Here is a 26,359-nt window from a genome sequence, read left to right as displayed (position 1 = left end):
TATTCTTGCCTGGAAAATCCTATGCAGAGAGGAGTCTGGTGGGTTACAGTCCATGAGATCGCAGAGTTGGACACAGCTGAGCATGCACGCACGCACGCATCACCTCTTCCTTCTCTGTCTTTGTGGGGCCAACAATAGGACCCATCCCAGCAGGCCCCTCAGCTGACCAACCGGCCCCCTTCAATTCACACAGAAGCTGCACACGGGTCCTGACTTTGCCTGCTGCAAACACCCATCACCTGTTATGGGTCCCCTAGGATCCAGAGGGCCAAAGTGTTCCCAGCCCCCATGAGACTAAGGTTAAGGTTTACAGTGTCCCCCAGAGCGATGTCCCACCTCTGAGAAATGGTGGCACGCAGACCTAATCCGAGGTGCCCCAGGCCTCCGGCTCCCTCCAGGGCTCAGAACAGGAAGATCAGGCACAAATTCTCTTTAGCAAAGTCCTTATGGGCCACCCCCTCCAGGTGAAGGCCCGTGCCTGGCAGCAGGATTGCCCGGGTAGAAGAGCGGACCGTACAAATGGGGGTACGCACACAAGACTAGAATGCTTCCTCAGCCCTGGAGGAACGCTGATGAACTCGGCTGGTGACAAAGGCCAGGGACAGCCTCCCCCAGCCGGGGGTCTCCACCAGCATGACTGCTTCTAAACGACATAATCAGGCCGACACATTCTTTTGTCCTCTGGCTGTGGTTTACCCACTCACTTGAGAAATCATGCCCCTGGGAAATCCCTCCCAGCGATGGCTGGGAGGCCCAGGTGTCTCCCCAAGTGCTGGAAATCCCCTTTCCCTCCCACCTTATCTGAGCTGCAGAGCTGGGTAGAGTAGCTTTCTCTGCCAGGCATGCAAGTTAGAGGCAAAGCTCAATGAATCCATCAGAGGAATTCTTTCTAATTTAACCCCAAGAAGTTTATCTTTTAAAACAGGCCCCAGAACTGCTGTGTCACGGTAAGGTTTTGGTCTTTTCTTTTAAAGATTGGTATGTGTGTGGACAATTTTTAAAGTCTTAATTGAATTTGTTACAATATTGCATCTCTTTTAAGCTTTGTTCTTTGGGCCATGAGACATGTAGGATCTTAGTCCCCCAACCAGGGATCGAACCCACATCCCCTGCATTGGAAGGCAAAGTCTTAACCACTGGACTGCCAGTGAAGTCGCTGATTTTAGTTTTTATTAGCACCCACCCTGGAGACCCCAGGGCTTCCCTGGTGGCCCAGACAAAAGAATCTGCCTGCAATGCAGGATTTGATCCCTGGGTTGGAAAGATCCCCTGGAGAAGGAAATGGCAACCCACCCCAGTGTTCTTGCCTGGAGAATCCCACGGACAGAGGAGCGGCAGCCAGCCTCTTCTGGGTCTCTCACTGGCCCACTGCAGGGGGGTGGGGTGGGCGGGTGTGGGAAGGGCAAGCAACTTGGCAGAACTCTCAGGATGAAACCCAAAGAAGCACTCGCCTCTTGCTTCTCTTTCTCCCAGGTGCATCCTCCCAGCACCACCTGTCAGGTTGCCCTCACCCTTGTAATGCAAAAGAACTTGGAGAAATTAACATCCCCTCCCAAACAACTGAAAAGTATTTGAAAAAAGAAAAAAAGTTTCCCAGCAAAACAGGAAGAGCAGGAAGAGGGCAAGTTTGCACAGAGCTGGCTCCATTCTGCTGGGAGAGGAAAGGGAACTGCTGGGAACTTTGCATTTCTTCCCATCTGTTTTGCATTCGCTAGAAGAAGGAGGGCTCACCAGGGCCAGGGGGCCCACAGGAGCGGGATCGACCGTGGATTCTGTCATGGCTCAGGAGTCAGCTTCACCCTATCGTAGCCTGGACCACCTCTCCCCTGTTCAGTCCTGCTGATCTTGCTGGGGACCACCAGCAATCAACGAGCCAGACAGTTGTTGAAGAGAGAAACAAATCCTTTTACTTTGGGATGTCTTTGCAGAGAAGCTTAACTAACCAGCAGACCAGGGTAATAGCCTTCTTACCCTTGCTCATCTCTCTGTTAGAGGGTGCCCAAGCTTGGAGAGTCTTAACACAGCCCTCCCTTGTTAACCGCAGCCTACTTCCTCTTTGGGCTTCCCTGGTGGCTCAGATGGTAAAGAATCTGCCTGCAATACAGGAGACTGGGTTTGATCCCTGGGTTGGGAAGATGCCCTGGAGAAGGCAATGGCACCCCACTCCAATATTCGTGCCTGGAGAATCCCATGGACAGAGGAGCCTAACAGGCTCCATGGGATTGCAAAGAGCTGGACATGACTGAGCGACTAACACACGCTCTGCCTTCCTGGACTTACATCCAGGAGGCTGGACTGGGGTTGATTGGAGAAGCAGTCACTGCTTAGTGCTCGGAACCTCTCCAACTGCCCAAGGCTTTGCCTCTACATCAGTTCGACCTCGCTGGGCCATGACCCATCTCTTCTCCCCATGAGCTCTCTCCTGGAGTTTCCTTACAGATATGAAAACAATGACCAAGCTCTCCTTTGTGGCCTGTAAGACTCTGCACATGGGGCCTCTGCCTTCCTGGAAGACCTGAGTCTCCACTTTAGGCTCACAGACTTCTTTCGGTCCCTCAGATACACCAAGCATGTCCCTGCCTCAGGGCCTTGCACCTGCCGTTCCTTCTGCTTGGAAAACTCTTCTCCCAGGTCTATGAAGCTGCCTCCTTTTCCTTGTGCAGGGCTCATCTTAGATCCAGCCCCTCAAAAGGCCTGCCCCAACCCCCCTAGCTGAGTACCCCATCCACCTAAGCCATTCTTCCCTACCACACGATCTTAGTCCTACATTGCTCTTCTTGTTGTTGAGTCACTGAATTGTGTCCAACTTTGCAACCCCACGGACTGCAGCACACCAGGCTTCCCTCCTGTCCTTCATTATCTCCTGGAGCCTACTTCAGCATCAGTCCTTCCAATGAATATTTAAGGCTGATTTCCTGTAGGATTGACTGATTTGATATCCTTGCTGTCCAATGGACTGTCAAGAATCTTCTCCAGCACCACAGTTTGAAAGCATCAGTTCTTCGATGCTCAACCTTCTTTATGGTCTGGCTCTCACATCTGTACATGAGTACTGGAAAAACCATAGCTTTGACTCTACAGACCTTTGTCAGCAAAGTGATCTCTGCTTTTTAATACGCTGTCTAGATTTGTCAGAGCTTTTCTCCTAAGGAGCAAATGTCTATTAATTTCATGGCAGCAGTTTCCATCTGCAGTGATTTTGGAGCCCAAGAAAATAAAGTCTGTCACTGTTTCCATTGTTTCCCCATCTATTTGCCATGAAGTGGTAGGACTGGATGCCATGATCTTAGTTTTGAATGTTGAATTTTAAAGCAACTTTTTCACTCTCCTCTTTCACCTTCATCAAGAGGCTCTGTAATTCCTCTTCTGTTTTCCGCCATTAGGGTGGCGTCATGTGCATATCTGAGGTTATTAGCGTTTCTCCCGGCAGTCTGGATTCCATCTTGGGCTTCAGTCAGCCTGGCACTTCACAGGCCTGAAAATCGTGCCCTTGTCTTGCATGTTCCATGTCTGCAGCTGCCTTCATAACGATCTTCTGGAGGGCGGGGATCTATCTGTCTTTTCTCTGTCGAACCTCCAGCACCTAGAATAGTGCTGGGTACATGGGTGGCACTCAGTAATGTGAGTTGGTTGGCTGCCCAGTGTCAGGGAAGTGAGGGTGTATGCAATTTGGCCCTCAGGGAGGTCATGCTTTATGGGAAGTGATAGCAAGTGACCAAACAGAACTCTTCTGTGCTCTGAGAACTCTGCAGGCACTCAAATGGGGTCAAGGACGTCTATCCAGTTCTACCTGGGGGAACAGAGACAGTTTCATACAGGAGGATAAATCAGGACTGTGTTTGGAAAGATATGTAGGTGCTTCCCAGATGAACTGAAGATACGAAAGTGTGAAAAAGCAGGGACCATTCAGAAGACAGCAGGTGGTTCGATGAGACCAAAGGAGGGGGTTGTGCAGGGTGAGGGCAGGGAAGTGAAAACCCTCGGGAGGGGCCCCTTTGCCATGAGAAAGGGCTCTCGCTGACTTCTAGAGACAGCGATGAGCCACTGAGAGGGGTTTCTCCCTGTTGATATTTTAGCTTCTTCCAGTTTTGAAAAGTCTTAAAAGGAGGAATGACTGGGTCATAGCTGCTTTTCCAAAAGATCCCTCTGCCAAAATTGGCGTTCCCCGTATCCCTTGCCCAATTATGACTGTATTCAGGCATATTTCCAAAAGTCTCTACTGCTCTCCTTCTAAAAATAGTTAGCCTTTCTCTGGGGGCACATAATTTCACAGCACAATACTTCAGAAGGCAATATGCATGCTTCCATTCTTTGCAACTCATATTGACACCTGACTGCAGATCTTCAGCTTCTTTGTCCGGAGTTTTGTTAAGTCAAATTACATCACATGATGGATCTCACCTGGTACCGGGAGGAGATGAGCGGCATCTAACGAACGTAGAACTTAACGCGTTGTTCATCTCAGCTTCAGCATCTCCCCTGTTTGGATAGAGACCCAGTATTCCCCACAGTTAAGTAGAATAACGGTATCCACCTCATAGGATTATTTTGAGGAGTAAATTAGTTAATATCATATGTATAGCACTTAGAAGAGTCCTTGAAACACGATGAATGCTATACAAAGTGTTTGGTATCCTCTGACCAATACAGTTTTAGTTTCTAGAACTGAGTTTCAGTGGAAGAAAGGCTTGTAAGTATACACATTGTGTGTGTGTGTGTGTGTGTGTGTGTGTGTGTGTGTGTGTGTGTGTGTGTGTGTGTGTGTCTTTCTCTAGTTATGAGCCAGACTGGAGCATCGGTCAGTCAGTTCAGTTCAGTCGCTCAGTCGTGTCCGACCCTTTGCGACCCCATGAATTGCAGCACACCAGGCCTCCCTGTCCACCACCAACTCCCGGAGTTCACTCAGACTCACATCCATCGAGTCAGTGATGCCATCCAGCCATCTCATCCTCGGTCATCCCCTTCTCCTCCTGCCCCCAATCCCTCCCAGCATCAGAGTCTTTTCCAATGAGTCAGGTCTTTGCATGAGGTGGCCAAAGTACTGGAGTTTCAGCTTTAGCATCATTCCTTCCAAAAAAAATCCCAGGGCTGATCTCCTTCAGGATGGACTGGTTGGATCTCCTTGCAGTCCAAGGGACTCTCAAGAGTCTTCTCCAACACCACAGTTCAAAAGCATCAATTCTTTGGCGCTCAGCTTTCTTCACAGTCCAATTCTCACATCCATACATGACCACTGGAAAAACCATAGCCTTGACTAGACGGACCTTTGTTGGCAAAGTAATGTCTCTGCTTTTGAATATGCTATCTAGGTTGGTCATAACTTTTCTTCCAAGGAGTAAGCGTCTTTTAATTTCATGGCTGCGATCACCATCTGCAGTGATTCTGGAGCCCCCAAAAATACCCCATGAACGGTATGAAAAGGCAAAATGATAGGATACTGAAAGAGGAACTCCCCAGGTCGGTAGGTGCCCGAATTGCTACTGGAGATCAGTGGAGAAATAACTCCAGAAAGAATGAAGGGATGGAGCCGCAGCAAAAACAATACCCAGTTGTGGATGTGACTGGTAATAGAAGCAAGGTCCTAGGCTGTAAAGAGCAATATTACATAGGAACCTGGAATGTTAGGTCCATGAATCCAGGCAAACTGGAAGTAGTCAAACAGGAGATGGCAAGAGTGAACGTCAACATTCTGGGAATCAGTGAACTAAAATGGACTGGAATGGGTGAATTTAACTCAGATGACCATTATATCTACTACTGTGGGCAGGAATCCCTTAGAAGAAATGGAGTACTCATCATGGTCAACAAGAGTCCGAAATGCAGTACTTGGATACAATCTCAAAAAGGACAAAATGATCTCTGTTCGTTTCCAAGGCAAACCATTCAATATCACTGTAATCCAGTCTATGCCCCAACCAGTAATCCTGAAGAAGCTGAAGTTGAATGGTTCTATGAAGACCTACAAGACCTTTTAGAACTAACACCCAAAAAAGATGTCCTTTTCATTATAGGGAACTGGAATGCAAAAGTAGGAAGTCAAGAAACACCTGGGGTAACAGGTAAATTTGGCCTTGGAATACGGAATGAAGCAGGGCAAAGGCTAATAGAATTTTGCCAAGAGAACGCACTGGTCATAGCAAACACCCTCTTCCAACAACACAAGAGAAGACTCTTCACCAGAGTCTTGGACATCACCACATGGTCAACACCGAAATCAGACTGGAGCATATACATATATAAATCTCCACTGTCACACATATATCATGTGCCCAACAGAGTTCCAGTTGCCATATTTGTGTTATCTCATTATCCTCATAATAAAACTACAGGATGTGCTTACTTATCAGTGTGTTTTCAGTCGCTCAGTCGTGTCCAACCCTTTGTGACCCTGTGGACTGTAGCCCACCTGGCTCCTCTGTCCATGGGATTTTCTAGGCAAGAATAGTAGAGTGGGTTGCCGTTTCTTCCTCCAGGGCATCCTTCTGACCCAGGGATCAAACCCATGTCTCCTGCGTCTCCTGCATTGTAGGTGGCTTCTTTACCACTGAGCTACCTGGGAAGCCCTACAAGATAGGCATGAAAAAAACTGAAGCTCAAGAGAAGTTGACAACTAAAAGTTGGCACAGATCACATCTGTTTACACCTTCATCCCTCCGTGCATCTTAGTTCCTGGAGTTCTAGTTAGAACTAGAACTAGTTTCTGAGTGAGTGAAGTCCCTCAGTCATGTCCGACTCTTTGCAACCCCGTGGACTACCAGGCTCCTCCATCCATGGGATTCTCCAGGCAAGAATACTGGAGTGGGTTACCATTTCCTTCTCCAGGGGATCTTCCCGACCCAGGGATCGAACCCGGGTATCTGGCATTGGAGGCAGATGCTTTAACCTCTGAGCCACCAGGGAAGAGAACTAGAACTAGTTTCTAGTTCCTAGAAATCCCAGCTCTTCCATCTTTGCATTCCCTGAGTTCAACATGGGGAGGGAAGGGTCCAAACAGAGAGTGTTTGCTGGGTCTGAATTCACACATATGTTATAGGGTCAAACTTACTCTTAAAAATCTCTTTAATGGCCCACTCATGTGTCCCAGAAATATTTATTGAACACTTTATATGCAGAGTACATCATGAGAAACACTGGGCTGGAGGAAGCACAAGCTGGAATCAAAATTGCTGGGAGAAATATCAATAACCTCAGATATGCAGATGACACCACTCTTATGGCAGAAAGCGAAGAAGAACTAAAGGGCCTCTTGATGAAAGTGAAAGAGGAGAGTGAAAAAGTTGGCTTAAAGCTCAATATTTGGAAAACTAAGATCATCGCATCCAGTCCCATCACTTCATGGCAAATAGATGGGGAAACAGTGGAAACAGTGGCTGTCTTTATTTTTCTGGGCTCCAAAATCACTGCAGATGGTGACTGCAGCCATGAAATTAAAAGACGCTTACTCCTTGGAAGGAAAGTTATGACCAACCTAGACAGCATATTAAAAAGCAGAGACATTGCTTTGCCAACAAAGGTCTGCCTAGTCAAGGCTATGGTTTTTCCAGTGGTCATGTATGGATGTGAGAGTTGGACTGTCAAGAAAGCTGAGCGCCAAAGAATTGATGCTTTTGAACTGTGGTGTTGGAGAAGACTCTTGAGAGTCCCTCAGACTGCAAGGAGATCAAACCAGTCCATCCTAAAGGAGATCAGTCCTGGGTGTTCATTGGAAGGACTGATGTTGAAGCTGAAACTCCTATACTTTGGCCACCTGATGCAAAGAGCTGACTCATTTGAAAAGACCCTGATGCTGGGAAAGATTGAGGGCAGGAGGAGAAGGGGATGACAGAGGATGAGATGGTTGGATGGCATCACCAACTCAATGGACATGGGCTTGAGTGGACTCCAGGAGTCAGCGATGGACAGGGAGGCCTGGCGTGATGTGGTTCATGGGGTCGCAAAGAGTCAGACACGACTGAGCAACTCAACTGAACTGAACTAAGGTGTCAGACTGTGGAAGAGGTGGGAAGGACTTTCTCTCACAGAAGCTCCTGCTCCACTGACCTGAGATGCCTTTCTCATTCTTCACCAGCAGGCAATGCCTCTTCGTCTTTCAGATCCCACATTAAATGTCCCCACCTCTGAGACTTCCTAGCCTCCCTTCCTCCAGGCAGTGGGACGCTCCCTTATCTAGCAAGATGTTTCATTTTATAGGTCAGCCTGCCTGGGCTATGGGATGCCCAAATAGCTGGTAAACATTATCATTCACTTGTCTGCATTAGATTCAGTATGCCAAGTAAAGAAGTCCACTCTTACCGATGTAGCAGGGCACTATGGTATTCACTGTTGTTCTTGTTTAGTAACTCAGTTGTGTCTGACTCTGTGCAATCCCACGCATGAACTGCAGCACACCAGGCTGCCCTGTCCTTCACTATCTCCCAGAGTTTGCTCAAACTCATGCCCATTGAGTCCATGATGCCATCCAACCATCTCATCCTCTGTCATCCCCTTCTCCTCCTGCCCTCAGTCTTTCCCAGCATCAGGGTCTTTTCCAATGAGTCAGCTCTTTGCATCAGGTGGCCAAAGTATTGGAGATTCAGTTCGGGCCTTTCAATAAATATTCAGGGTTGATTACCTTTAGGATGGACTGGTTTGATCTCCTTGCAGTCCAAGGGACTCTCAAGAGTCTTCTCCAACACCACAGTTCAGAAGCATCAATTCTTCAGCGCTCAACCTGTTTTATGGTCCAACTCTCACATCCGTACATGACTACCAGGAAAACCACAGCTTTGATTATATGAACCTTTGTTGGCAAAGTGATAACAGTATCCATGGAGGAACCAAATAAAACCAAAAGATGGAGGAATGGCCAATTCCCTTTCTTTTGAGCTGGGACATCAATCTTCTCCTGCCCTCAGACATTAGAGTTCCTAATTCTCAGACCCTCAGACTTGGGGACTTATCCCAGCAGCCCCCTGGTTCTCAGGCCTTTCACTACTGGCTTTCCTGTTTCTTCTGTTTGCAGACAGCAGACTTCTTGGGTTTCCATAATCATAAAGCCAATTCCTATAAGAAATCTCCTCTTACGTATCTCTGAATGAGTGTGAAGTCTCTCAGTCGTGTCCGACTCTTTGCGACCCCAGGTAGGCAGACACTTTACCTTCTGAGCCACCAGGGAAGTCTTCTTATGTATCTCTATATACATGCTATTGGTTCTGTTTCTCTGGTGAGACTTGACTAATATATCTAGACTCCCAGGGCATCTTAAACATACCTTTTGTAGTAAATTGAATAAGGCCCCACCCACCAAATATGTCCCCAGAACCTATGAACATGATACTTTATATTCTTTACATAATATGTAACTCTATGGTGAAAGGGACTCAGCAGATACAATTAAGGTAAGATATGTCAAGATGGGAAGATTGTCTTCAATCATTTGGGTGGGCCCGATGTCATCACAAAGGTCCTTATTAGAAGGAGGTGGTCAGTCAGTCAAGGGAAGGCAAAAGTAAATATTAGACTGAGCCAAGGAATGCCAGTAGCTTCTAGAAGCTGGAAGAAGCAAGGAATGGATTCTCTCCCTAGAGCCCAAACACACCGATCTGGGCCTTCTGACCTCCAGAACTGTAAGATGAAACATTTGTTATTTCAAACCACTGGCCTGTAATGTTACATCACTGCTGTAATGTTATCGCAGCCATAAAAAATGAATACATCTTTATTCCAGCATGCCTAGCAGATGCCTTTCTCACCTCAGAGCTCCTCAGGCCTGGGCACCTTAGTTTCTGACAGTTGAACACAAAGCCTGAAAAAGGACTCACAAGAGCTGCTGAAAGAACCAACAAATGGGTTAATGCTTACCATCTTCATCCAGCTGTCTGTGTTCTGCACCCTGAGAACACACACACACTCATATCCACATAGCTCACCTGTCCAACCACCTCCACCACCCCCAGGAGGGCAATGCTATACTCACACAGAAGCCCACTTTGGGCTGGACAGAAAATAGCTATTTCTTAAGAGCACGTGGACTTTAAGAGGGGAGGGGGATCTCGCCCAAGGTAATAACTGGACAAATTAGCAGGCTGGTAGGGATGAGAAAGAGAAATTTTGACGTGGTTGACTTGAAACCACAAGAATTGGGGTTGTACCACAGGACATGTAAAAATCTCCTTCTGCAACAAAGCAATAATGAAAGCAAGAGACAGCCCTGATCGGAACCACATCCCCAGCCCTCTCCACCTCCGTCTCTCCGCCACAGACAAACGACTGGGAAATTTGTACTCAGTGACACCAAAAACGGTCCACTTTATATCATTTAGGGAGAAAAGTGGATTCCAGCTAGTGTGAACAATGAGATCCCATTCTGCTGAAAAGAAAATATTTAAATACACGTCTATGAAAGTGAAAGTGAAGTCCTCAGTCTTTGTGACCCCGTGGACTGTAGCCTACCAAGCTCCTCTGTCCATGGGATTCTCCAGGCAAGAATACTGGAGTGGGTTGCCATTTACTACATATATATATAACGTACAAAGGAGCATAGGTACGTGTGTTTATTAGGCATAGGACAGAGTCTCGAAGAAGATCCGTGAAGAGGTTAACGGTTGGATGGATATTATAGACAGTTTCTTTTCTTACTTAAAAAAAAATTGCAAGAACAAGGCTGTTGGTGTTCTTTTTAAAAAATAAAGTTTAAATAATTCAAAATAAAATGAAATGGCGCGGTTTGTGTGGCAGGGGTACTCTGTGCCCTCTCCAGGACAGCTGAAGTCTCCCTCTCCCTCCCCAAATAGGAAGCTGGGCTGTGGTCTCCCCGTTAGCAATGGCGGAACCATTAGAGGAACTGTAGGCGGCAGAAGGATGACGCGGCCAGGGGGCCTGGGAATCAGAAAACAGAGACCTGACCGCGAGGGCGGCTTTTGCCGAGTGACCCAAGGATGACCTGCTTCGGGCCCAATCTGGTATGTAGGAAGCCTGTAGTCACCCCGCGGCCTCTCCTCCCTGGACCGCCCCCCTACCCCCAACCACCGCCACATCTTGCTCGCTGCGTCTTCACCCGACCTCCCTCCTGGTGAAGGCAGGTGCCCGCCCAAGACCCCGGCCGAAAACAAATCCAAGGGATCACCCCGACCTTCCTCGGCCCCATTCACCGTCTCCCCCCACCCTTTCCTGCGGTGGCGTTTTTGTTTTAATTCATCTGAACTGGTTACAAAACCACACTCCCACGAATACATAAATAATGGATAAGGGCGGGGGGAGCAGTGTTTTAAAGAAATTCCCGCAGGGCCTGGCAAGGCAACAGCAAATGCATTTCTGCTGTATCATATTTAACTGTTTGCAAACTTCTGCTGGGAAGCTGAGCAGCGGCTGTAGAAATTCCACCCCCCTTCACCGCCCAGGGCCCAGGAGTGACTTGTAAGGGAGGGTTAAGAGGGAGAGATAGTCAGCGGTCCGGGGCCAGGAAGATGGAGGGGAGAATGAGAAAGTGTTTGTAAGATTGCACTGTCCACAACCAGGCTTCCCGTAGGCCAAGCATCTCCTTCCCGGGCTTCGGGGCCGCGGCTCCCCGAGCCAGGCTAGGCCCCTTTAAGAGCCAGCGCGCGCCCCGGCCCCGCGTGCGCTCACTTTCCCTAGCAACCGCCCCGGGGGAGGAGGAGGTCCTGGCAACGGCGCACCAGCCCGGAGGGTCACGTGACGGCCCGCAGCTGGAACGCGAGCGCGCGCCCTGCCGCGCGCCCGCCCGCCGAGCCTGAGCGCTGCGGCGCGTGCGCGAGCGGTGCAGCACCGGCCGCGGGAGCAGGGAGTATTATGGGCTGTGGGTGCCGCTGAGCAAGATGGAGCTGTCTGCAGTGGGCGAGCGGGTCTTCGCGGCCGAATCTATCATCAAACGGCGGATCCGAAAGGTGAGCCGCCTCCCAGGGCGGGACGCTTCGCCCCGCAGCCGAGGCCCGAGTCTGTGGGCCAGCTAGGCGAAGCGGTCCCGCTAACCTGGGCTCTCTCGCCCACCCCCGCGCCGTCGCCTCCTCGCGTCCCCGCATCTTCCCCACCCCCACTCTCCCCTTTTTTTCCTTCTCTTTTTCAGGGACGCATCGAGTACCTGGTGAAATGGAAGGGGTGGGCCATCAAGTGAGTGTCACGGGATCCAGGAGCGAGGGGGGAAGGGAAGCAGCGGACATCGGGGCCTTTTTTTTTTTTTTACCTTGGGGGGTGCGCACATTTGCTCCCTCGCATGTGCCTCTGCTTCTCTTGTTTTGTTTTTTATTTTGTGCATGTGTAACTCGGCAGGTACAGCACTTGGGAGCCCGAAGAGAACATCCTAGACTCGCGGCTCATTGCAGCCTTCGAACAGAAGTGAGTTTGGGAAGCTGGCAGGGGCGGCGGGGCCGAGGCTCGGCTGGGGCGCAGCGCGGGGAAGCGGGAGGGCCAGGGAAGGCAGCGCGGAGTGGGGCCCGGGAAGGGGCTCATTTTTAACCTCGGGTGTTTCTCTGCCGCAGGGAGCGGGAGCGTGAGCTGTATGGACCCAAGAAGAGGGGACCCAAACCCAAAACTTTCCTCCTGAAGGTAACCTGGCCCAGCCCCAACAGCCCCCTCTCGGGCCCCTAGCCCGGGCGCAACACGGGGCCTGCAGGGGAGGGACAGATCCGCGGCCGCCCTTGCGGGCGGGCCTTTCGAGAGGGGGCCCCTGCTGGGCAGGGGGTGGTTGTGAGACCCCGACGAGCCCCTGGCAGGCGGCCCTGGCCAGCTCTGGCTTCTCAGCAAGAGGGGCCTGGGAATGGGGACGCGGAGGGAGGATGAGCCTTGCTCACAAAACCAGGGTCTGGGGAGGCCCGCAGGAAGAGGGTGGATGAGGCAGGTGGGGGCCATCCACCTGCGGGGGTGGCAGGGAGGTGGCCTCTGCACTTGAGAGCTCTGCTCTCCCCCACCCTTGAGCTGGTGGGGCTCTACCTGGAATTCATGTCCAGAGCAGGAGTGAACGTGATCTCCCTCATGGTGCGGAACAGGGAGAGGCTTTTGGGGTGGGAGGCTGCCTCCGTGTCTCCAGCTTGCCTCTTCTCAGGATTTATTCTGCATGCCTTCCCTTCCGACAGGAGGATCGAACTTAAATTTGACCTTAAGTCACTTCACTTTGAGTTTTATCACCCAGGCTGGGCTACTGGTTTTCAGTTATCCCCACTTCTGGCTGTGTCTGGAGGTTCTAATGAGGATGGAGGGGGAGAGAGTAAAAGCATGGCACGTTGGCCTTGGCAAGGGAGGGAGACTTAGCTCCAGAGGAAGCCATCTTAGAGGTTTTTGGTGTTTATTTATTTATTTTTTAATGAGGAAGAACAGAGTCTGGGAAAGGGAAGTCGAGATGACCCAAGGTGGCAGGCAAGGCTGCAGGCAGTCTCCATGGGCAAGCACTGTCTCCCCTCTAGTGCTAAGGTTTTCTCAAGGCCCCATCCCACCCTGACACCCTGTGACTTTGTGGCAGTTGGCATGGGCAGGGCAGACGGACTCTGCAGAAAAAAAGGCTGTGCAGAGTGGCAGGGCCTCAGAATCTCCAATCTGTCCAAAAGGCTCAAAGCCCAGTTGGTGGACTCTCCAGCCCCCCACTTCCCTCAAAAGGACTGTACGTGTGTATAAAGTTTGCCTCGGACTTAAAGCAGAAGTGAAAGAAATAATGGTTTCCAGAATTACATCCTTCTGTGACCCTTGTCTCTAAATTACACACATCTTAGGAGATCCCTGGAGCAATCTTAACCCTTGATGTTTCTTTTTCGGAGGGATGGGGCAGAGCGTCTGGAGGCCCGTGGGCTGTGTGACAGCCTCTCACAGTGCAGCTGGAGTGCCCTCTAGCGGGGAAGTGGGTAATGGCCATGAGCATTGATTCAGAACGCTTTTCTTTTTTAAATAGCTGTAGTTCTGGCTGTGGGCCTCATAGTGTTGAGCCCCCACATGGATTATCTCCTCTCGATTGCTCAAAACCCCACTACGAAGTAGGGAATGGTATCCCTCTTTTGCAGATGAGAAAATCAAGGCCCAGGGAAGGGAGGTGATTTTACCTGAGCTCCCATCACCCAGCTTCCTAGCTTTATCATGTCTCCTTTTTTTAATCCTGTCCCTCAGGGAGTACACACCAGGTTAAGGAGAAAAGATGGACACACACTGGAAACTATGAAGGCTGCAGAGTTGGTGGGGCAGGGGACAGAGAGGCAGATGAGAGGACCTTGATTTGGAGATGAGATGAAATAGATACTCAGCATGAGAGAGAGATTTGCAAGGGGTGATGGAGATCAGCTTGGTCTGAACCCAAGAGGCAGTGTGTGTAGTAAACAAATCACACTCAGGTAGCACTCACTTTCTGCGGGGGAACTACTCTGAAGAGAACAGGAGCCCATGAGGTAGGTTGCATAATCCCCATTTTATACATAGAAAAACTTGAGACTAGAGAGGTTAAATAACTTGCTTGTGATCACAGAGAAGGAGTGGTAGAGTCCAGGGCTTTATCTTCCACGTTATCTAGATGTCGTACATGCCAAGCCCTGGGAGCTGTGCCTGTCACCCAGTCAGAGTGCAATAAATGCATTGGGTGTGGTTACCATTTTTAATTCACAGGCAGACCCAGGTCTCACCTTCAAAGAATTCTCAACCTGGGGAGGGGAGAGGAGGAGGAGCGTAAACTAACCCCCTTTGAAAAAACATTTAGAAATTACAAAGTAAAATTTTTTGTAGAAAGGTTGGAAGCCATACATTAGAAAAAGGTTACTCTCGAAAGCACCACCGCTTGGATAGATAAGTCTAGCATTTCTCTAGTGATTGCTGTGTGCCAGACGTTTTGCTGAGCAGGTAACATATACTATCTCATGGTCCCAGGAGTCCCACCAAGCCGGAGTTTAATCCTGGATTTGACGTTTGCCTTGCCTACACCCTTCACCAGTCCCCAGGGACCATGCATCCCTGCTGGACTCCGGCAGAACCGTAGTACAGAGGTCCTGGAGCCCCAGCAGCGTTCAGGGGGAATAAAGGCTAACCCCCGGGTATTGGAAAGAGTGGGGAATCCCCTAAGCTCCCTTGGGGATGAAGCTGCAAAAAGCCCTTACCGCCATGCCAAGGAAGGCTGGCTTTCCCCTGCCTTTGTCTGGGAAGGGGTACGAGGGAACCAGTCCCTGGCTCCACTGGCTCTGAGCTGGAGGAGCTGGCAGTGCTGGCGCAGGGAGGTCAGGCCCGCATATGCTGCCACCTAGTGGCTGGAGGGATTGTTAACTAAGCCACCCCAGGAGACTTGAGACCGAACTTGGAGGACGTGTGCCTCTCCCACGTTCTGAATGACATCCTCACTTACTCAGCATTTAAGTCCAAATAACCTCTTCTGGGGCTTGTGGTCAAATACACTCTAGTCTTGTCTACCAGGCTACCTCTGGGGTTCTGGTTAAGCATCCAGCACCATGGGGATGGGTGGTGGAGAGACCCCTAACCACAGATCACACTCTCGGGGAGCCCAGAGACTGGCCCGTGGGAATATGCCCTTCCTCTCAGCCACCCCAGCTCTCTTGGCTGGAGACAGTCACTGCCTAACAGTCTCCCCGACCAGGAGCCAGGGTGTCTCTACAGAACCCAGACTGGTCATCCGTCTCTACCCTCTGTCCAGCCATGGCTTTCAGTTCCCTGGGCTCTCTCTGCCTCCACCATTGGTCTTAGCAGTACCCCTTCAGCAGGCCACCTGGGCCTCCACAGATGCTTGGGGCATAGCTCAGGAAAGTCAAGGGTGTTTTTTGTTTGTTTTCCTACTGATGCTTCATCCTCTAAGACAGGGACCTAATCTGTGCTCCTCTGGAACCTGTACTTTCTTCCTTGCGTTGAATCAGCCTGTACCCTAATTGCCTGTTACCTGTCTTTTCCTTGGAGTGCTGCCCCCTGGACGTAGAAGCTGTGTATAGTCGCAGATGTAGCCCCAAGCAGCTGGCAGGTGACTCATTAGCACTTTCTTAGTGAGGGAAGGATTGGCCCCCGGAGGTTGGCTTACCTAACTTTGTGAGTCTCTTGCCCTGGACCTGGGGTCTCTGAGGGCCCTGCCACACACATCCCGTACCTTCCCTGAGGTAGCAGGTGAGCTGCTGCAGAGTCCTGGGGCTTTACACATTTCACACCTGGGACTGTGTGCAGCTGGGCTCAGGAGCCTGGTACAGTAAATATCCCTTGCTCCAAACAGACTTCTGCCCAGCCATCCTGCCCCCAGGCCATCTTGGCATAGACTGTGGCGAGGTCCATCCCACCTCTTAGCCCATCCCCACCAAACCAATGCCAAGGAGGTTTTAGGTGCTGGCTTTGAAATCCATTGGCACCAGTTTGCTCAGACCCAGGCCCGGAGCCAGACCCTGGGCAGACTGATGAATCAGACCCAGGAGGGGAAGTGCCAGGGGCTGGGAGCGAAGAGGAGGGGCCAGAGGTCTTCCCCCAGAGTTGAGGAGGCAAGACTGAGCTGGAGGTACAGCTTGTTCAGAGGCAGAGAAAGAGCTCAGGGCATCTACGGATAGATCCATTGGGCTGGGGCGCAAGGTGGAGCAGGGAGAGGTCACCCTTTGCTTTCGGTCACCAAGAATTAGTCCATGGAGGAGTGCCAGGCTGGGCCGGGATCTTAATAGGGCTGAAGTGGTCCGGGGCTTCTTTCCATGCAACGTCCTGGCAGTTCCACTTCTGTGTGTCAGCAAGGACAGCGAGTGACTAGTCTGTCCCTCTGGCCCACAGCCGACTTGGGAAAGTCAAGCCTTGCAGTTTGGGCCTGGATGAGAGTCTGCCTTGCTCGCCAGCCTTCTGCACTTTGCATCACTTGTCTGAACCTGTTTCTTTTTATCGCTCAGGCTCAGGATAGTTTCTTGAGCCAGTACTCGTGGGTGACTGAGGCAGGGGATGTCAGAGGTCAGCGGGCAGCCCGAGCCCTCAGCCACCTGCCGCCCTCTGTCTCGCAGGCGCGGGCCCAGGCGGAGGCCCTCCGCATCAGCGACGTGCATTTCTCGGTCAAGCCGAGCGCCAGCGCCTCCTCACCCAAGCTGCATTCCAGCGCTGCGGTGCACCGGCTCAAGAAGGACATCCGCCGCTGCCACCGCATGTCCCGCCGCCCCCTGCCCCGCCCAGACCCCCAGGGGGGCAGCCCCGGCCTTCGCCCCCCCATCTCCCCCTTCTCCGAGACGGTGCGCATCATCAATCGCAAGGTCAAGCCGCGGGAGCCAAAGCGGAACCGCATTATCCTGAACCTGAAGGTGATCGACAAGGGCCCGGGCGCCGGTGGCGCCGGGCAGGGGACTGGGGCTCTGGCCCGCCCCAAAGTCCCGTCCCGGAACCGCGTCATCGGCAAGAGCAAGAAGTTCAGCGAGAGCATCCTGCGTACGCAGGTCCGCCACATGAAGTTCGGCACGTTCGCGCTGTACAACAAGCCCCCGCCCGGCCCTCTGCAGCCCCCGCCTGCCGGCAAGACCGACATCGCCACCTCCCCCGGCCAGGGGCTGCTCCTGGCGCCCCCCAGTGCCCCCTACGACGCCCGCAGCTCCAGCTCTTCCAGCTGCCCCTCGCCCGCCCCGCACTCCTCCGAGCCGGAGGACGCGCCCCCCAAGCTGCTCCCGGAGACCACGAGCCCGTCGGCCCCCGACTGGCGGGAGCCCGAGGTGCTTGACCTGTCCCTCCCGCCCGAGGCGGCGGCCGCCAGCAAGCGGGCGCCTCCCGAGGTCCCTGCAGCTGCCAGCCAGGCCCTTCCCGCTGTCCCTGAGCCGGCCGGCGCCGCCTCCGAGCCCGAGGCGGGGGACTGGCGCCCTGAGATGTCACCCTGCTCCAACGTGGTCGTCACCGACGTCACCAGCAACCTCCTCACGGTCACTATCAAGGAATTCTGCAACCCGGAGGATTTCGAGAAGGTGGCTGCTGGAGTAGCAGGCGCCGCAGCAGGGGGTGGCAGCGGCGGGGCGAGCAAGTAAGGGGCGGCTCCACCAAGGAGGGGTTGCTGGGGGGCACCCTCCTGCCCGAAGTCCTACTCTTGCTCCCGCCCCCCGCACTCCCTGCCCTCAGACAACCCCGCCTGTGCTTTGCTTGTTTCAAAAGGCTCGGTGTTGACCCCGGGATGGGGCTGGGCAGTTGGAGACCCCCTGAAGCCCAGTGGGAGGGACAGGCCTGGAACGGGGTGGGGCTGGGGTGGGGGCGAGGGCACCGGGAAGTCCTCCCTCTTATCTCTTGGCACCTTCCTTGCCCACGCACAGTGGGGCCTGCTGGGTGGCTCCTGGGGAGTTCCAGAACCTGGGGTTCAGCTGCCCTCCCCACATCCCGCCCTGTCTCTCCCTAGCTTGCTTCCAGCTCTCGCGCACAGCATCTGATTTCTCGGTGCTAACCCCCGGCAGCTGCGGGGCTCCTTAGGGGACCCCATCCCAGCATGGGCACCGTCCCTTTCCTTCCTCCCGATAACCCGGGAAGGAGGGGCAGGGATGGGGAAGCCAGGACGGAGGTGGAGGTGAAGGCGGCTGTGGCCCGCTCCTCCCCTTCCCCCCTCCCCTGCGAGGGCTGCAGGAGCTGGGCTCACGTTTGGACCACCCAAGCGGGTCCCTGTGGGCCCGCCCACCCATCTCTTTCCTAATTTCTCTCTTGAAGGTGGGAGGGGCTGGCACGCACCTCGCTTGCCATGGCCTCCCGGCATCTAAAGGTCCCTCAGTTTCAACCAAAGGTGCTACAAGAACCTGCGGCGCGGACTATCGGCTGCGCATGCGCCTGCCGCCCCAGGCGCTTCCGCGCGTATCCGTATCTGCGTGGGGCCCCGGACCCTCCCTGGCCATCAGCCGGGCCTGGGACCTGATCCAGGTCCGAGGAGTTTGCTGCGGAGGCCGAGCTTCCCGGTGCGCGTGTGCAGGGGCGGGGCGCCCGGCCCCCGCCCTTCTCTTTGGGGTGGTCGGCCCTGGCATGATGGGGACTGAGGCCGAGGGGAGACAGACCCCCGTCCCAAGCTGGCTGTTGGCGGGGAGGAGGAAGCCTGGACACCGTTCTTAGGGTCTCCGGCTTCTCCCCTCTCCGCCCCTTCTCTCTTGCTTGTGATCGCCCAGGCTTTGTCACAGCCCAGCCTTCTCCAAGCAGCAGGCGGCCTCCACTGCTCTAGGCAGCTTCGTTTGCTGCTGCGGCCTGGGAGCATGAGTTGTCCATGCCAGTGGCAGAGACCAAAACCCCGGTTTTAGGCCAGGTGCTGGGGGGGCAGACTGGCCAAAGCAGGGGATAGACCAGGGGGCCCAGTGTCCTTCAGGAGGGCGGGCGTGTGCAGGACCCGGGGTCTGGGGCACAGGGAACGCAACCCCGCTGGCCAGCCCTGGGGCACTGCTTGGGCTGTCTGCCACGAGTGGGAGTCCTTACTGGTGGCTCGAGGTGGCTTCCTGGTGTGTCAGCTTAGAACCCGTGATGTCAGAAGGAGGACGAAGAAAGGGAATTCCGGGTGGGTAACAAACGCCTTGGTCCTAAGCATGGGGAGGACTCTGTCTTCCGACTCTCCCTGCCAGAGATTGTGGCAGGGTCCCCTGACCCTCCCCAAAACACTGACAGAACGAGGGTGGCCACAGGGTTTGGGTGTCTGGAGCTCCTGACCCTCCCCACCCTGCCCTTCTGTTGGCTCCGTGGCCGTCCAAGTGCCAATTGGCTTTGCCCCAAATAAGGGCTGGTATTTCTCCTCTGTCCTTAGAGGGGATTCCCCCCACCCACCGACCCCCCCACCCCAGGTGCGTGTCCACCTGGGTGCCAGTTACAGGGGTTTCCAGAGACCATAGAAATGTGTTTTCCTGAGAGTCCGTGTCATTCGTGACCTTTTTTGTAAAGAAGTTGTGTTTTCAGAGGTGATTTTATGACAGGAAAGTGAAAGAATTAGTTTTGCAAAAAACAGAAAAAAAAGAAAAAAAAAAGAGGGGGGAAAAGAAATAGAAAAAAATATTGTGGGATTCCTATGGGGTTGGGGAGGGTGGGGAGAAAGATATTTAAAGAAAAGCTAGTAACGCAGCGATTGCACAGCTGAGGCGGCAATGTCAGGAACGTGGGCAGAGGCCTGGGCCCAGCTGGGAGGGCGCCCCCACCCTGGGCACGGCGACAGCCCCCCTTCCTTGGCCCGAGGCAAGGCAATCCCTCCCTCCTGTGCTCGGCCCAGGTTCCACTCCTGTCCCAGCTCAGACAGAAGGATGACCCCTGTTCCCAAAGGAACTTGCCAGAGCTGCAGGGGCCAAGCAGGTAGAGCTGAGATTGGGGGAGGCAGATGTCAGCAGGAGTTCCTTTGTTGCCGGGACCCAGCGCTGGTGACTCTCCAGGAAGGCTGGTGAGTGGGTACAGTTGGGTTCCTTGCCCCTCTTCATTCCTTTGCCAGCCTGTTGGTCCATCTGGTTCCTCCACCGCCACCCCATGGGGGCATCTCCCTCCCCATTGCCCCAGTGACCCTGACACCCCCAAGCTTCCCTGGCCAGGTGGGGGTTGCTGCGGGTGTCAGGAAGACAGGAGCTATGGACTCTGGGAGAGCCTTCGGTGGTGATCCTGGTGGGTTGGGGGTAACCCTAGGGAGAGGGTGTGCCCACCCTGTCATCTCTTTCCATAGGCGAGTCGCTGCCCTTGACCCCCAGCTGTGCAGCCCTGCCCCAGCAGAGGCACGCATGCGCATGGCTGTCTCCCAGGCGGGCAGCTCCCCTGGGGGCCCAAGTGGGCACCAGGTCAAGAGCAAGCGGAGCCCTCCTTACCTCTCTCCCAGGGTGGCTCTGAGCCGGGCCCAGCAGCCCCTACCACACTTGCACAGACCAGCCTCCCGTGGGCCCTCCCTCCCCTGCTGCTGCTTTTCCGTTTGCCTAATTACCAAGCAGAAGTTGCAGTTTGGTTGGCTTTATTTTTCGTATGTGAGAGACCCCTTAAGACCCGGTCTTCTTCCTTGTTCAATATTGGTTGGGGTCATCTCCCCTTAATGCCACCTTCTTGTCACCCCCATGTCATAGGAAACAGATGAGGTCTGGTGTCTGGTTTGAGGTAGGAACTTGGAACCCGTCTCTGTCTCATTCCCCTCCCAGATACTCAGTTTGCCTGTCTGTGAAATGGGTGTATTGAGCAGCCTGGCCTTTTCCTAAAGCATGGCCTTTTCACCTGTTGGTGTCCAGGCAGCTGCTGAGGATTAGGTGGTGGTGGAGGTTCCTGGCACTGGGGCCACTACTCTCCCCCAGCTGCTTTTCATTCTCACCCTGCAAAGGGGTCAGGATCAAAATGGGCTCCAGCAGAGCCCAGTGAGGCAGGCAGAATGGGAGGGGTCACCCTACTTCCAAGGCCAGGAAACTGGGCCTCTGAGAGGCAAAGCTGCTTCATTGGAATGAAGAGCCCAGCTGCTCTGGCCTTTCGGGGACAACCTTTGAAAGGTGGGGACCAGGGCCTTGGAGCTACCACAAAGCTAGGGGCTTCCCCTGAGCCAGGCAGTCCTGGGTGAGAGGTCAGCCCAAAGGAGGAAGCTGTTGGCTCGGGGAGCTGGGCCACCACCAGCCTTTCTAGCCTCTGGGTGGACCCAAGTGGACGCACTGCCTTTTGTGTCTTTAGGGGTTTTGTTGGTGGTTGTTGGTTTTGTGTTTTGGGATTTTTCTTTTCTGGTTTTTTTTTTTTTTTTTTTTTTGCACTTGGCCCATGCCGGACAGTGGGACCCGCCTGGTCAGTTCCGCTTTCAGGCTCCCATGCACTAGCCCAAGGCAGCCTCTTGGGGGCTTGTATGGTTTAAGGAATCACTTTTGAAAAAAAAAGGAAAGTGTTTAAAGGTGTTTTTTTTTTTTTTTCTGTCTGCATCTCCTCTCAGATTGAGAAAGCCCAGAATTAGGGGCTACCACTCCAGGAGAGAGGGAGGGTGTCCCCCATCCTGGCCCTGTCTTATTGATAGTTGCCAAGACACCAAGATCGGGGGGGCAGGCTGGCTGGAGACTGAGGGACCCATCTCCCAGGCCTGTGGGGTCACCCCATCCCACCTTGAAGGAGTCAGCACCCCACTCCAGCAGTGGGTGAGTGCCTGTTGTATGCAGAGCTTCAGCTAGGCAAAGGGGGGCTGGTGGTCTAATGAGGGACCCCTTGCAAGAGGCCACAGTAGAAGGAACCAAGGGTTCTGGGTCCTCCCCTTGCTATTGGGTGGAGTAGAGATGGAGACTTCTTGTTGGTTTTAATTTAAAAATGCAAAAGCCTAAAGAAATGTATCTTATAATTTTTTTTAATTTTTGAAAAGCTCATTTAATGAATTGTGCACGAATGAATCTATATATATAAAATATACATATATAGCTCTATATTTGGGGAGGGGTGCTATCTCTTTTCTCTCATTTTAAAAATGAAGTGTTGTTGCCTTTGTCTGTGGTTCAACCATCCAGCTCCCAGCTGGCTAAACTTTGCCTCCAGTGGTTCAAGACAGGAAACTAGTAGGGTGAGCGGGAGACGGGAGACGCGGGGAAGGGGGCGCCACCCCAGCGTGGGGCTGGGTCTCCAGGCCGCCTGCCCCTCTCCCAGGGGCCGCGGGTGGAGAAGCGCCTTGTACTGGCTGTGGGTTCCGGTTCGGTTCTGGAGTCGGTTGTTTCTGGGCCGGGGGAGGGGGTCTGTGCTACTTCCGTCTTGTATGTTTCGTTCTGCTGCTCTTCAGTATCGTATCAATGCCAGGAAGGGGGCGCGGAAAGCCTCTTTGGCCCCCCCCAAATAAATTGTCACATTCCGAAGCTAAGCTCTAGCCCCTGGTCTGTCTCATTTCTTCTGGCTGGGACTGTAATCGAGAAAGCTCAGGCCGTGCCTCCCCCATTGCAGCGAGGAGGGGGGGCCCTGGCCCTCAGCAGTGGCGGGCCAGTGCTCCAGCCCATTTCCAAGCTCCCCCTCTCCTGCCCTGCCTCCACCCTGTAAGTAAGCTAAACTTGAAGGGAGTCCCCCCTGCACAGGTAACGCGGTGTGTGTGCCACATCTTGGAACCTGGAGACTACCCGGTCTGCGGGCACGTGGGGAGGGGGAGGGTCCCACCACTGCCCAGTCCCCAGGTCCTCAGCACCTGCAGAGAGGGCATCCCCTGGGGGCTGGATCCCTAGCCAGCGGGTCACCACAGAGCCCGGGAGGGAGCAGGCTAGGGTGCGGGGCACGGGCTATACCCTTGCCAGCGGTGGTGGTGGTTCAGTCACTAAGTTGTACCCGAGTCTGTGACCCCATGGACTGCAGCACGCCAGGCTTCCCTGTCCTTCACCATCTCCCAGAGCTCGCCCACACTCATGTACTTCCCTTGCCGGTAACAACCCGTGTTAACAAGAAGCTGCTTCAGTTCAGAGAAACCTGTTTCCTGGGTGTTTGTGCACCTTCTCTAATGAGAAGAGTGGACTGAGGACCGTGTCGGACGCCCACAGGTGTCCGAAAGCATCAACCCCCTGCAGACACTGGAGCCCTCACAGGTCTGCTGTGAGCAGCACCTCCGTCCATCCACAGCCACTCATTTGTCAGGCCTGAAACAGGTGTGGCCTTCCAGCCCTCCCCTTCCCCACTGCCCCCACCCCCTTATTGTGTAAGCCCCAAGGCTGGGCTCTCCAAGGTGTCCCCACCCTGAACCCCCACCCCACCTGTCCTGACCCCGGCTCCTCTGACAAAACCTCCGTGATCTGCTGTGCCCTCCTGGCACCTCACCTCAGGGGGCTGACAGCCCTGCTGAGAGTCTTCAGGAAGCCCACTGCCCTTGGGATCGTGTCCCAAGTGTCCCCCACCCCCCCGGCCACACACACACGTGTACCCCCTGACACACACACGTGCCCCCTAACACACACAAGTGTTCCCCCGAGACACACACACTCTACCCCGGGTTGTGTCCAAGTGTGTTCTGCCACACACACACACTCTACCCAGGGAGTGCGCCCTGCCTGAGCCCCCATCCCTGCCCTGGCCTGAGGTCTTGGCCCTCCTGTCCCTCAAGGTGGGCTGGGTCTTCATCCCCAGAGTCCATGCCTGACGCCTTTTCCTCTAACTGTCACCAAGCTCGGTCCTCCTCCCTTGTTTGCACCGTCAGCGAGGCTTGAGAGTGGCTGAGCGGTCGACATGGGGCCCCAGTGCCACTCGTCCAGCTGGCCGAGGTCCAACAGGAGTGTGTTTCTGTCCGAGAATGGTCTAGGAATGGAAGTTGGGCAGGGGAGTGGGGAGGTGGGGGGAGATGGGACCCTGGGTTGAGTCAGGGCTAGCCTCCTCCGGGACCTGCTCCCACTTTGTCATCTCTCCCAGTTCAGGGTTCTGTCCTCCAAAAACCCCCATTCGGTACTTAAACAGCAATAACCTGAGTAGTCAGCACACCAGCTGCCTGTCAGGCCTCTGTGAGCTCTCTCCCTTACCCTCTTGCACCCTGCCCACCCTCCCCAGTGCCCAGGGTGATGAGCCAGCATCACAGAGGGCCAAAGATGGAAGAAATTCCTTGGCCCCCAGGTGGCGCAGTGGAGGGGGGCTTCCCCACCCCTACCCGTTTCTGGGGTTGAGACCATGGGGGCTGCCCTCGTGAGGGGCGAGCATCTCTTTGCAAGCATCATGTTCAGGGCTTAGCATCTCGACTGCCCCTTGTCACGAGTCCTGGGGGCCTTCTCTCAGCAGCCCAGTCCACCTGTTAGCTGCGGATAAATGAGTGTGACCTCAGCAGCTTCTTAAGGAGGATGGGAGGGTTTGTGCCAAAGCTTGGGCAAGACCACACAGCTGGGCTCAGGGAGTCCAGCGTGCCCTGCCTGAGGTGAGTCAGCACCCTGGCATCCCGCCAAGCTGGTGCCTCGTCCACCGGGCGGTGCCCAACCAGCCCCCTCCCATCACCCCACCCTATTCCTAGGCGTCACCAGGAGTGAAGGTCAGCCGTGGGGTGCAGCTCAGGAGCCAGGTAAGGCGGAGGGGTTGAGATGCAGTGAGTGACAGCTTTGCCGATTCACTGTTGTCTCATAGAAGCTGAAAGTGTGCCGCTTTTTCTGTCCTTGTTACGCTGTACCTGAGGTGAAGGGGGGTCAGAGTGGCAGCATCTAAATGCCGAGCACCCCCCAAGCCGGAGCCCAAGCCTGTCTGCACCCTCTTTGTTCAGGCCGCTGTCCTCTGAGGGCTCACACGTCAAAAGGTCTCCGCTGGGAGAGGCCAAGCAGGGACAGCTCGCCCATAGGGCAGAGCCCAGAAGGGAGCAGAAGTGAGCGGGGGGTCCGGCCTCTGGGCATCCATGCGCTCTGAGCCTTTGAGAGTCAGAGGAGGGACAGAGGCCAGGACTGGAAATCACTGCGTGAGCCCTAGTGAGGCCTGGACGTGGCCCAGGCGGTGGGAGGGGGTGTCAGGAAGTGGGCACAGAGATTTAGAATATTGAGGAGTTGGTGATTGGCTTTGAGTGTGGGCTTCCCTGGTGGCTCAGACAGTAAAGCATCTGCCTACTATGTGGGCGACCCGGGTTCAACCCCTGGATTGGGAAGATCCCCTGGAGAAGGAAATAGCAACCCACTCCAGTACTCTTGTCTGGAAGATCCCATGGACAGAGGAGCCTGGTAGGCAACAGTCCATGGGGTCCCAAAGAGTCGGACACGACTTCACTTTCAAGTGTTGTGAGAGGGACCCTCTGAAATACCTCCTGGGTATCTGGTGCAGGTCACGGAGTGGGTGTTGTCATCACAGGCTGGGAGGCCGGCGAAGGAGTCAGCCTGGGAGGGATGTGAGTGTAGTTTGGGACACCTTGGATGTGAATCAGGCAGAGGAGCCAGGAGGAATTTTCACCCAGAGGTTTGAGACGTGGAGTGAGTTCCTTCTCAGCCTTTCCCAGTGGCTCCAGCAGGTTAAAAATCTGCCTGCAATGCAGGAGATGCAGCTTCAATTCATGATGAAGATTGGGGAAGATCTCCTGGAGGAGGAAACGACAATTCACTCCAGTATTCTTGCCTGGGAATTCTCATGGACACAAGAGCAGTGGACTATAGTCCATAATGTTGAAAAGAGTTGGACACAACTTAGGGACTGAGCATACACAACTACCTCCCAGGTGCTGCTGGAGAAATCGGTCCCTTTGCTGAAGAGCCTTTGCCCCCAGGTGCCCCTCAGCTCTGAGATGACTGATCACCAGACATTCTGGAAGGACCACTGGGGACTTAGGTGCGTAGCTGCTGAAGCCATTGGAATATACAGCCCCTGCCTGCCAACTTTATGCCTTTCATCTGAGTGAGGTTATAAAGTAGGTGGCTGGGGGATGATGAACCCCATCAGATAGGTGAGGAGGTGGAGCAAGGGACTTCCCAGGGTCACTCAGAAGCAGAAGAATGGAAGCCAGATCTTGGGTATGATGGATGGAAGCTTTTTTAAAAGCCAACTGCTGCACAGTACTGGAGACACTAAAGAAACTAGAACATTGTTTTAAACACACCACTGAGCTTCCAAGAGAGTA

At 53.8% G+C, this 26,359-nt stretch overlaps 1 protein-coding gene across 1 annotated transcript; it reads left to right on the top strand.

Annotated features, from left to right (window-relative positions):
- The first annotated feature begins 11,730 nt into the window (after positions 1–11,730).
- CBX6 (chromobox 6) lies at positions 11,731–22,678 on the top strand. Its single transcript, XM_027968120.2, has 5 exons — positions 11,731–11,882; positions 12,062–12,105; positions 12,265–12,330; positions 12,474–12,540; positions 16,926–22,678. Exons 1-5 carry the CDS (start codon positions 11,814–11,816, stop codon positions 17,922–17,924), a joined length of 1,245 nt encoding a protein of 414 aa, XP_027823921.1. The 5' UTR covers positions 11,731–11,813; the 3' UTR covers positions 17,925–22,678.
- The last annotated feature ends 3,681 nt before the right edge of the window (positions 22,679–26,359 follow it).

This window comes from Ovis aries, chromosome 3 (assembly GCF_016772045.2).
Source record: "Ovis aries strain OAR_USU_Benz2616 breed Rambouillet chromosome 3, ARS-UI_Ramb_v3.0, whole genome shotgun sequence".
NCBI lineage: Eukaryota > Metazoa > Chordata > Mammalia > Artiodactyla > Bovidae > Ovis > Ovis aries.
The sequence above is the reverse complement of the archived record's forward strand: the minus strand, read 5'-3'. Positions and strand labels throughout refer to the sequence as shown.

Excerpts from the sequence above, each read along its gene's own strand:
- CBX6 (XM_027968120.2), top strand. The coding sequence starts at position 11,814 with ATGGAGCTGTCTGCAGTGGGCGAGCGGGTCTTCGCGGCCGAATCTATC. Across the intron at positions 11,883-12,061 it reads TCAAACGGCGGATCCGAAAG|GGACGCATCGAGTACCTGGT; the intron begins GTGAGCCGCCTC and ends TCTCTTTTTCAG. Across the intron at positions 12,106-12,264 it reads TGGAAGGGGTGGGCCATCAA|GTACAGCACTTGGGAGCCCG; the intron begins GTGAGTGTCACG and ends GTAACTCGGCAG.